At 38.8% G+C, this 12,682-nt stretch overlaps 1 protein-coding gene across 1 annotated transcript in view; it reads left to right on the forward strand.

Moving 5' to 3' along the window:
* The first annotated feature begins 3,532 nt into the window (after positions 1-3,532).
* SHMT2 (serine hydroxymethyltransferase 2) overlaps positions 3,533-12,682 on the forward strand; it is a 29,097-nt gene continuing 19,947 nt past the window's right edge. Inside the window, exons 1-5 of the mRNA XM_053455719.1 lie at positions 3,533-3,663; positions 9,278-9,451; positions 9,680-9,759; positions 10,727-10,927; positions 11,127-11,208. Of these exons, the coding sequence (XP_053311694.1) occupies positions 3,631-3,663; positions 9,278-9,451; positions 9,680-9,759; positions 10,727-10,927; positions 11,127-11,208 (570 nt within the window). The 5' untranslated portion in view covers positions 3,533-3,630. The remainder of the gene's footprint in view (positions 3,664-9,277; positions 9,452-9,679; positions 9,760-10,726; positions 10,928-11,126; positions 11,209-12,682) is intronic.

Below are 12,682 nucleotides of genomic sequence, written 5' to 3' on the forward strand. Positions count from 1 at the left end.
TATTTATGTCGAAACGTTTGAACTCGCTGACTTCACTATATGCATTTTTAATGATGGAGCTTTGTGAGTTTCTAAATAACATGTTTTACGATAACGGTCATGTTTGCCCAGTACGTGTCAGAGAAACCTAACTGCCCATACTTCATTGTTAAAATATAATGTTCTAAATGGTACAATATTCAAATTTAGCACATACCAATGTACGTTTCCAAAATAAATATTTCACATCCACTAGCAATGCCAGCTGTGGTACACAATCTACGGCTCTTAGACATTTGTGAAATGTAGTAGTCCAAACTACCCTCTATGAGCAATGAAAGCCTTTAAAACCCGGTAGGCTAGTCCTACTCTTTTCAGTCATGATGACAATTTCACCTTTAATACATTACATTTCATAAGGGATTAGGGATGACTGATTTCCAACCGCCGAGCCACGTTCTATCAAAGTGTATTTCTGTTCTACAAAACCCCTGGAAGTGAGGTTTTTCATCGCCTCTTGTCCACATAAAAGAAAAGGCTTTTGATCTGATGCCTAGAACTTATCCTATCCGTCTAGTGACTTAAGCTGGCAGATATTGACAAATTGATTCTGTAAATTCAATCAGCTCCTTTGAAGCGCAATCAGACAAACAATCCATTGATTAAAAGTGAACTCATGCCCTCCTTTGCTGTTACAGTCACTGCATTATATTTGGCTTACTGATTTCAGCATTAAAATGTCTTCTTCACGTTGTAATTATTACTTTTCCAGGCTATAGTGTATTAAGGAAAGCTTAACCTGTTATATCTCCTTACAAGAATAATATAAAATAGCTTACGGAAGGTTGCAGGCTAAGTTGCGAAAATTAATAAAAGCAATGCTTTTTATAATAGGCGGCGTAAACCCCCCCCCCACTTTGATGGCAGATAAGAACCATTAAGCCCATCTCGACTGCCCATTTTAAATAATAACATTGGGACTTTATTATAAGTGAGATTATTATCATGTATCCATTAGCATTGCAGTAGAAATGGAAGCTGACATATTTATTTTGGCGCTCGTCTGTCCTGTAATTGTGATCACAGATCACAGAAATGATGAACTATGGATATATCAAAAAGATAAAAAAAAAAGTAACAATAACAAATCTAGACTTCTAATTACATAGAGAAATTAGTCCGTGTTAAAAAAAAAGATAAAGTAACTGTGCCGTTGGCAGACAGCGCGTGCTACGTCACTATCCCTATAATAAAGAATAACATCTAAGGATCAGATCTATTGAAGAAGAGATAGAGCATTTAAAAAACTTAGTAAAAGTAACCCTGTTAATATTTATATTTATTAATTTATGAAGCACCATCATATTCTGCAGCTCTGTACAATGGGGTTTCATACCGTATTTGTAAGTGGTGGTTGGGAGCTAAATTAATATTAAGAGAATTATCTGTTTTCCTAAAAAAAAAATAATACTAAAAATAAAAAAATATATATATATATATTTATTGTAGCTTTGCAGTGGTATGTCTATCTTAGATCACATACATTTAGAGTATTATACAATTTGAAATGAATGTAATTAAAAAAATCTACTCTAGCAAAATATAAAATCACAAAAATAAACTAATTTATTTAATAAAGTGTGAATTAAATAAATAAATACATTCACAATGACTGTTGGTATATTTTATTATTGTGAATGTGATTTGAATATTTTTAAAAGAATAATCATTCATCTTTTATGTGCACATTTTCTCTGGTACGGTGGTAAAAAAAACAAATGGAAATCCCATTAAATCAATGTTGAAAATTAAACCGCCAACTGTGGTCCTAATGACCTTCAGAATCTGGACATACGCCCTTGAGATTGTAAATAAATTTAGAGTCCTTGTGGTCAGTGACTGATAGATAACAGGTATTGTAATGCAAGAGCAGTACTGTGTGGCTCAGCTCCTACGCCGTTATGCTCTCATATGCCATATTGTCATACCTTTCGTAATGGACTGAGCCTGAGCCTCTCAAAATAGTAACCCTTTAATAGCCCGCTGTTAAGATTCTATGCAATGAATCGCCAAATGTATTGACCAAGTGTCTCTAATACAGGTCATTATGGAAACCTTTACATATTATATTTAAGGATATATTTAATTGAGTCACCTGCATTCAAGCAGGGAGTTCCAAGGCATGGGCATAGGTTTATTTCAAAATACAGCTGTTATACAATTGTCAATTATAAGAGTAATGCACAGTATTTCACAGTGTACAGCGGGGTATATTTATATGTTGTTATGCTCATACATGCAAAGTACATATATGAGCAGCAACAAATCCAAGGCACTATAATATTTCAATAAATTAATGTTTATTGCGCTGCCTTCTTTACCGGTGAGCGTTGGGATATGATGTCATATTACAGAGAACTACGGGTTATTATAAAGTGTCGGGTTTAAAGTCAGTTACACATTGTAAGAACTGTGAGACAGCGCATGGCTACACCGGCAAACCACCAAGCTGTCCTTTACAGAGCACCAATAGCCACTCTGAGACCCCCCTCAGGTAAAATCTATAAAGTACCGAACGGTAGGACGGGTACTTTCTCTGGCTAGAGAGAGCCCTTGAGATCGAATAAATGGCGTTTGGTTTAGGGGTTTGGATCTAGGACAAGACTTTACCAACACTTATGTGACCGTTCGACATATTTTTACTGTTTTACCTGCACAGCTTAATTTATAAACATTTTGCCCGGGAATTGCCGGGTGAGCACCGCTTCTCATTTTCCCTTTAGAAGGGGGTGTTTCCCGCTGCCGTCCCGCAAGGGAAGTCTCTGGGTAGCCGGAGACCAGAAGTTCCCAGGTATGGACGTCAGGGGAGGGAATGTGGACGGAGTCATTTGGAAGGCATGTTTAAAATCATGCATTTTTATAAGCAACACTCTTTTGGGTTTCTTAAAAATGCATATTTTTAAGCATACCTTTCCTGGGAGACTGTTTAACTTATCGAAGACATTCTTCCATAAGAAATACTTTTGGCTCTTACTTAAGCCTTGTAATTCCACAAGACATCAGTCAACTCTGTTAGAGCATGTTCTGTCATGTAGCTATAGGAAACTGGCTAGTATAGATTTTTACCAGTTTTTCACCATGTTATTTTGTGTATATAATAATAATAATGATTTATATATACTACTACTACTAACAATCATAATAATTTGTATATAAAAATAATAATGTAGTAATATTAATAAAAATAATAATTTTGAGTTTGTGTATATATATATATATATATATATATTTATGAACAATATAATAATAAAATATAAAATAATATATGTAAGACTATCTTGGGCTACACTAGCTTTTAAAGGTTCGATTATTTCTTATAGTATTCCTAGTGGTGTAGTTATCACTTCAGAGACACAACAATGCAACTCCCGAGCAACATTTGTAATACGGTTGAGAAGTTGCAATGATGGATTTGTAACAAAAAAAACTACAATTCCCGGCATTCCATTGCGGTACAACGCATGCGCAGTACGTGCTATTTCCATGCGGCAGCGTGGCAGATAGCACTGCGCATGATCACACGTGTTTGTCCAGCTGCAGAAGCTTGCTGTGCAGGAGGCCTGGGTCCAGGGATAGCTGCAGCCCTCGGACATGTTACCTTTCTCTTTACGGCGCTTGGCTCAGGTAAGTCGTTAAAAGGACAGCATGCACGCCTTCCGGTGCTTGTGACGGAGGGAGGTGATCATTTGCGTGACATGTGCAGGTGACAGGAGCATTGAGTTACTGTGATCTGGGCAAAGTGTGATCTGTGATCAGTCAAGTGGGCGCAGGCATGTTGTGTAACCTGGTCATACTTTCAGAAAGGTTAATACTTTGAAGTAAACCCCACCGATGGATTTCGTACTCTTGTAGCACTCAATGTGTTAAAAATAATTGATCGCATTAGATTCGCGTCTCCTCTGATTGCATCATTCTCGAAATGTCTATATCCGGTGAGCAGAACATTAAATGAATCTCATGAGTTAATTCAGCATGTGATCGGAGACCCTGTGGTTTGAATTAATCTCCTTGCATAACTGGTGTACTAGAAACTTATGCATGTCTGTGCATCCGGCTGCTTCCATTCTAGTTTGCCTGTCATATTCATTATCTTCATTTCTGTCTTTGTATTGTCTCTTGGTCCTCACTGCAAATAAAGTTTTTGTCAACATATTAAGACCCCCCCCAAAAAAAAACCTAAAAAAAAATTGTAACCCCCTCTTGCAAAACAAAGTATATTGAGTTACCTGGATTCCCATAGTCTATGTACAGTTTATGTAAATGCAACCGCTGCAAGCAGTAATCCATAAAGGGTCTTGTCTTAGATTCAGGATTCCATCCATGTTTAAATTCTCTTATTACCTGTACCACTTCTGCCGAGAGGCTGTTCCATTATCAGGAAAGAACTACCACTAACTGCCTTCTCCTTCCTCAATAAGTGCATGTTCCATTGTTATTCTGGAATATTAAGTGTCAGGTAAACCCTTATCATTTGTACTGCTACCCTGGATCCTAGAACACCCGCTATACCGTCTAACAAAGGAAAATGATGTGTTGGCGGGCCAAGTTCTTTTGCACTGTTTTTTTTTTTCTGCTGACTTAGCAAACTGGGGTCAGACGCTGCTGTGGAATTGTATATGGTGTTTGCTGATCGCATCTGGTTACTTTGTAGAAACTTTAAAGTATTGTTTTGATGCATTTGTTCAAAGTCAGTGTTGTCCCCACTGCCACTGTATTTAACTATTTGAGTGCCACCTAACTCTAAATGTTGCTTCTTAACCCAGCACCCAATTGGGTTCATGTTAAAAAGAGTGATTCTTGGTCATTTTAAATGTTTTATTTATTTATTTTAATTCTAAAACCAGATTTGCTCATTTCAGTAGAAGGCCGGCTTTTGCTTCGGAATGTGTTCCTTGTTTCCATAGGGTTAAATGGCATTAAATGGCATCTAGAACACAATGAGCATATAGCTTTATGTGTTGAAGTTAGCGGCTGGAAATGGGCCTATTATTATGTCTTCGGAGACACGCTACGCTCGGCTTGCTTTATAGTCCAATTTTGTTGGCGTTCTCCCTTGCAGCTGTGTATGTGTGTGCGCATCCCCGGCATAAATGTCATTTTGCTGTAGCCACAGCTGGGTGGCCCCGATGAAAACCGTAATGTGTGGTTTTTTTTTTCCTATTATCTCGGAGCAGCGGACCTTGATTGTAAGTAGGTGGCGTCTCGGGGAGGGGGAGATAACCGATATTGCACCAATCCATCGAGCCGTTACGGTAAACACACACGCTTAGCTGTTATTATTCTGTGGACTTGAACCCTATTATGCTGCTAGCGAAGGGATTGGTAGCGGGTGCCGTGTTTTAGGATCATTCCGTCAATAAATAACCATCAATGTGCTATGGAAACATTCCGCACTCTGCAAAGTACAGAGCCGAGTACACCAGCAGAAAAGCACAATTGTCCTAAATGTCAATTTGCTTTAATCGCTTTTCTTCGTTATAGGAACCTGCCAGGCTTTGAAGCGATCCTCATGTACTCTGAGATTTCTTCACAGCCCTGCTTGGTCTAGTACAGGGGTACCCGATTATACCAGGCGGCCCCCAGACCCGGTTAAGGCAGGGCTTACAATCTGGAAGGGGTTGTGGATCTAGTGTGAACATGAAAGGACAACTTGTAGAATAACTAATTTTTGTCGTTTTTACTTTCGTCGTTCAGCAAAACGAACATCACGAGTACCCATCAGATGCTACATGGGCTGAAGAACCTCGCGCACAGGCGATCAATATTATGATCATTATTAGATATTTAACGGGGTTATTTTAATGACATTTTCGTCCCCTTTCTTCGGTGCAGGAGTGTGTATTTTATAAGTAGAACGGCATTAGTCGCTGGCACCCTCCCCCGTGCATTTCTCAGTTCCTAAATTATAAAATCAGCTGGGTAGGAAAGCTCTATAATTTCATTTTCTAGGGAAGGAAATTGAGAACAGTGTGCGTTAGAAAGCAGATCAGAGGTTTTACGGCTGCGATGGTGGCGAGAATAGTCGGACCATGGAGTGGAAGGGCAGGAGCAGATCTACGAGGTTACGGAAATCCAGTTCCTGCTAAATGCCAATTTAATCAACCGTAATAAATGCTCGATTGTTTCCATCTCTTAGCGGCATTTCATTGCCTGAGAGTGATATGGCTCGCAGCTGAGAGCCTTCTAATTTATTTAAAAAAAAAAAAAATTATCTCAAGTCCTGCGTTTTATAAACCCGCTCAACGCACCCATAAAAATAGTCACTATTGCTCCAGTGCACATTTATTGTTCGATGATGTTCATTTGTTTGGACAATCTTTGTAATTATGGCATGAGGACAATGGAGATAACCGTCTTTCAACTTTTTAAAATTTTAAATGTAAATATCTAAAGTAAAAAAACTGACTGAAAGCAGTTTGGTATATGAATACACCTTTTTATAGCACAAAACATGCATACCTGTTACTTGTTATAGTGTGTGTGTGTGTGTGTACATATATATACACACATAGAAGCAGTGGGTGTATTCACTTTTTATTTTTTAGGATTTTTTTTGTCCTTACTAAAACTAAAACTTTACATATAGTGACTTGCTTCCAATTGTGATTATGTACCCATGTTAATATGGTCAGGCTGTGTTGGTAATGGCTCCGTGACTTTGGACCTTCCCGTCGGTAATAAAGCTAGATACGTAGCAGAGAATTCTCAAGCTTGCGTTTTTTTGTTTGTGATGTAGCCTTTTTGTTTCTGTAGCGATGCACTATAGCACAGTAATATTGTATCTATACATTTCACGAGGTTATTGGGAGTTTATATCCAATGATAAGCTTAAGAGTTTGAGGCTCTGATGGACAGCATCTCGGTCTGCAGATACATGATCAATTTTGTTAATAAAAAAAAAAAAAAGGGGAGCCCAAAACTTCAAAAACAAAAAGGCATATGCATTCATATTTCTGTGTTTCTGCTAGAATAATAATGACCTATAAACAAAACAAAGCAAGAATTCAGCGAATACCGTAAAAAAAAACAAACTGTCACACTATATGGCCATATACTGCTTATCCCGTCACTACATTGAAGTACACCATTTATGCGCACCCCTTTCTGTATATTTTTTTATTGATGGATGTGTGTATATATATATATATATATATATATATATATATATATATATATATATATATATATAAATAAATAAAATCTGCAGGTTCTGACCAAGCCTTAGGGTTGAGCATCCCACGTGCCACACAGCTGTCTCATTAATGGTGTCCTGAGAAGGCTTTAAATAGCTTGAGAGGCTTTTTGGGCTTACAAATGCAGTTCAGTCCCACTGATTCAGCCTGGTGGGCCAAGCACTATATGGCCATATAATGTGACGCAATCCTCCGTATTTATGCCTCTGAATAGTATTTGCAGGGAATGCACTATATTCTTGCTTTGTTTTTTTTTAAGAAGCCATGCTCTTCTGTCCTCCCAACTGGCAGTCCAGGAAGCACAAGTTCTTAGTTTAGTTGATAGTTTACTGTTTGTAGATTTTCAGTATCAGCTGTTGGTGCATTTTGGCTTTCAACCTCTGGAACTTCTCATGGCCTTTAAAAGCTTCTAACGCTAAAGCTCTTACAGTCCTAGAAGTGGATGCGCTTGGCTGAGTGGCAAGTTACTCTAACTTGGGTGTGCCTGGACGCCACTCAATGTCATAATAATTTGGAAGATTACATCAGACAATGGAGTCTTTAATCAAATACATTTTATTGGGCCAACATAGAAGAAGTTGTTACATGAGCTTTCGGGACTTCAGAGTCTCCTTCTTCAGAAACTAGGAAAACAAATTCCATCTAGCTGCCCGTTACAAGATTGGAGAATGAGATTGTTTCTTTAATAATACTCCCTCTGAAGAATACAACGGTGAGGTGTAACTTTTACATCTTTTTTAGTATTGGTCCAATAAAAGGTATTAACATTTCTTCCAACACACCTGTAGAAATGACCACTGTTTTGGGTGGCTTTAAGCTTCTACAGATTTACAATAACTGGTTCCATCATGTGTTAGCCAGTCACCCAATGCTACGGTAATATATATATTTTTAATACATTATGGATTTACCCCTTTTTCATGAAAATCTGTAAATTACACCCTGATTCTTTATTTTTGAATAATTTAACTTTTAAGTACTATGCATCCATTTAAATATGTGTAAGAGGACCATTTAAAGCCATGAGGCATCTGGGCTTCAAGCTTCTTTGTACAATAGAACCATACCCCACATTCCTTCTCTTAAACTGTTCCTGCATCAGATAACTATATGTTTAGCAACCAGTGTAGGTTTTTATTTTCTCCCACGAATCATACTTGATTCTTCTGGGAAAACAGTGGTAAATGAAGCTAAATTACAGTAAGGGCTGTTTGTGTTCTGATGAACATACAGGGATTCTTGTGTAAAACCTATTAAAGGTACACTTTGGATTAATACATTCTGTAATAAAATGAACTTTGCCTCAAGACGCCACTGTGGGGTTTGTTGAATAAAGGAAGAGTTGACGTGAGATATGTCACTTCAATTAATTATTCATAATGATGCTGGCAAGTTTTTCCAGAAAGACGGTATGAGCTGGCCCTGTATAATCCATAATTAAATGTCTAAGGAGACTGAAGAAATTTTTTTTTTTTTTTTTTGTGTTTGTTTTTTTTTTATTTTTTTTTTAACGTAGCCACAGTTTCACAGATAAAACCTTCTTCTTCTTGAAGGGGCGAGTGGTCTCGCTGTGCACTTTATAGACTGAGATAATTTGCCAAGGAAGAGGAGTGCCTGATAAACTACAGTAGCAATAACTTCAAAATGAAATGGTCTTTTACTTAGAAGTTATAAAATAATAGTCACAATTGTTTTTTATTTTTTAATTTACGGACCTCACATGTGGTGTGTTAAAGCGATAATAGACCTTATTTTAATTTTAACACGGCTTTCTCACAATAATATGATTACTGCTATTCCGTGAACCCTTTTGTGACGAAGGACATAATACCTGCCGGTGTACAGGAGGTCAGGGTATCAATGGACAACCTGGCCTCCCCTTCTATCTTTCTGGTCTCTTATTGTGAGGGCATCATCTCACAATCACAGAGACCTGAAGGGGTCTGTAGAGACTCTGATCACACTCTTAGCTAGCTTGACTGCATCTTGTCTTTAAATCTGTGTTCTCGGATCTTGCTTGATCTTACGCGTGACTTTCTCCCCAGCCTCTTCGGAGATATTGCAATGTCCGGGCACAGCACACTCAGGCCGCATTCCAAGCTGGAAACCACCCTTGGACAGGACAGGAAAGCCTTGCAGAAGGCGACCCTGAGATGTGGGATCTCGTTCAGAAAGAGAAGGACAGGCAGTGCCGTGGGTTGGAGCTGATAGCTTCTGAGGTATGTATCTCCATGGTTATATTTTAAAGTCAAGTTGCCACCTGAAAAAGAGTTTTGTATAATTCAATATTGTAAGGACAAAATGCCAAGAACCTGCCTTACCTCTGGTTCTGCCAGCATTTGCTCAGAAAAACCTAGTCTTATAATCGAGCAAATACGGTATATATTTGTATTTCTTTTGGCAGTGGTTGCTGCTTTCGCAAAATAATTTAACTGTCTTATTCGTAGAATTTCTGTAGTCGCGCGGCCCTCGAAGCGCTTGGTTCCTGTCTCAACAACAAATATTCTGAGGGTTACCCAGGAAAGAGGTACAATTTATTTCTCATTGAGCATGTAAAAACTGACAGCTGTAATTTGAGTATTCGTCGGTTGATATACTATTCAGTAGGGTAGTAACTAGGGATGCACCGATATGAAAATTCAGCATTCACTTGGCCAAAACCGAAAACTAACCCCCCTAAAAACAAAAAAAACCCCAAACTTTTATTAAAAATAATTTATATATTTATGATTGACAGCAATCACACTCCTATCATGCCCAGGCATACCCAGATTCCAGCATGTACTTGCTGACTTAGCATGATAGGCGTGTGATTACTAACAGCAATCACGCTCCTGTCATGCCCATATTCTAGCATGTACTGGTTGCCTGGGCATGATAGGAGTGTGATTGCTGTTGGCAATCGTGTATGTATATATTACTATTGTTATTGAATTTGAATTTTTCTGTCCAAGTTTGGTGTGTTACGTACATGATTGCTAACAGCAATCACACTCCTTTCATGCCCAGGCAGCCAGTACATGCTGGACCCTGTGCATGATAGGAGTGTGATTATAGCCTCCCTATGTCATGCTACCCCCCCACACTTACACATCCATACTATCACACACGCACACACTCATTGACAAACGCTCACTCATTCATATACTCATATTCATATTTATTCCCTTAATCACACATACTTGCTCATACACCCCCTTACCTGAACTGCAGAGCTCTTGCTCACAGACTTTCACAGGCACCCTTTTCGGATGATATATTTCGGCCACCGATATATCGGTGCGTTCCTAGTAGTAACAGTATATCTGTGCATTGGTATAAGTCAAAGCTAGAAACCATGGTGGTCTTCTGCTTTTTAGAGACATGTTTGGAATAAATGGTTCTTTGTGACTTCAACAGAAGCTCACTTGTTACAATGTTTTTATGCATTACGATTGACTTTGTATGGGAATGTTCTTTGCTAGCCGGATTTAAACTTTTTCCTTGCGTTCCAGGTATTACGGTGGTGCTGAAGTTGTGGACCAGATAGAGATACTGTGCCAGAACCGAGCTCTAGAAGCCTTCAGGTTGGACCCAGAAAAATGGGGTGTGAATGTGCAGCCGTATTCTGGCTCCCCAGCTAATTTTGCAGCATACACGGCTCTCTTGCAGCCTCATGACCGACTCATGGGACTTGACCTTCCCGATGGGGGACAGTAAGTATGCACAATACTCCATTTATTCAGTTCTATTAACTGCTTTCGAATACTAATAAATTGTGGAAAAGTTAGCCCAAAAGAACGTAAAATGCTTATTTGGCAGCAGCCAAAACTCAGTTCTTGTTTCATGAAATGTTGACTTTTTCTTTTTAACGTTTTGTTTTTTTCTCTTTCTCCAATCATCCTCTGTTCATAGTCTCACCCACGGGTACATGTCTGATGTGAAACGCATCTCCGCAACCTCGATTTACTTTGAGTCCATGCCTTATAAGCTAAATGTAAGTAAAATGAATGTAAAACTTTTATAAGGATTACTTTTTTTTTGACATTCACATTAAAAAAGAGAGCTAGACTCTGACATCTCACAATTGTTGTATTGTTTCAGAAAGTGACCAGACAAGAAGGTTATTACATTTCACCTCTTGTATGCTTTTTGTTACTGTCAACACGAGCATTATTTACATGGGTATAATTTACCAGCAAGCCATTTAAAAAGGACCAGTGTACTGTAAATTTGTCAAAGACTTTACAAAGGTCATGCATTGTAAAGGTAAATGTTGCTCCTCTCTGATCTCAGATTATTACCTACTGGAACAAATATTAATAGCTGGAGCCAGAGTTGTTTTGGGGTTGATTTAACGCATGGGTGTGCAAGAGAGCTTTTTTTAAAGGTCCATCCCCAATGACATTCTGCTACAGAAAGAGAGCTTGGCTGGCCCTGTATAATTATATAGTTACATCAGAAAGATTGCAATATACAATATCTTGAGAAACATTAATGTTGGCCCTTCACAATGAGTAGTGACGTAAGGTACACAAAACTACAATTCCCTGGCAAGTCTTCCTTGAGTAAATAAACCCCAGTGACTTAATTATATACCATGAAGAGTCTGCTGTCAGACAGAACTGGCCTTGTATAATGCATTTTTCAGTCATGGAGGTGACATTTGAGAAATACAGTGGTCAACTAAGCTCTTGAAGCTCACTGGGCTTGGATCTTCATAATACTTCACATTATAAGGGAGTTGAACTGACCATGTTCCTGGGTTGGTGGGTTTAAGCAGTAATGAGATACTTGGGTACTACATGCACTATAATTTTATGAGCTGGCTACATCACTAGCTGACAAAACGCAAGTTTAGCCTATAGAGCAGGACTTGACAAATTTGTTGTGAATCTAGGCGCCAGGTAAAAAAGTTAGCCAGGATTTTTTTAAACTAACAGTTGGTCAGGAGTGATCTGATCATCATCAGCCCACTTACTAAACTCACAGCATTTGACCTGGAAGCACCCTGGACTTTCAGGTCAGTGCTGTTGTTTTTTTTTTTTAATTATTATTATTATTATTTTTAACTCTTTCAATGCTGATGTTCCATTGGAGCACAGCATTGAGTGATATTTAGTCCCCACAAGCTTGTGGACAAATTTTAACCCCTGCAATGCCACGAATGTGTCATACACAATTGTGGCATTGAAGGGGTTAACGCTGCACTGTCACTCTCAGGGAGCGATCAGGCAGCAGGAGGGTGTTGGGGCTGGTCTCCACACTCATGTGGAGACCGAAGAACCCTCTCCCCTGTCCCTGAAGCTGCCTCTGGCAGCTGGGACTCAATTGCTGGTCTATAGACCAGCCATTGCAGGGGGGAGTCTTTGATGACTGCTGTAGGCTTCCATGCCTACAGGAATCAAAGGGCTTGTGGGGGCTCGTTTTTGCTATTGCTGGTCTGCCTGGGCTTCCAGGCAGACCACCAG

The sequence above is a fragment of the Spea bombifrons genome, chromosome 2, assembly GCF_027358695.1.
Source record: "Spea bombifrons isolate aSpeBom1 chromosome 2, aSpeBom1.2.pri, whole genome shotgun sequence".
Classification (NCBI taxonomy): domain Eukaryota; kingdom Metazoa; phylum Chordata; class Amphibia; order Anura; family Pelobatidae; genus Spea; species Spea bombifrons.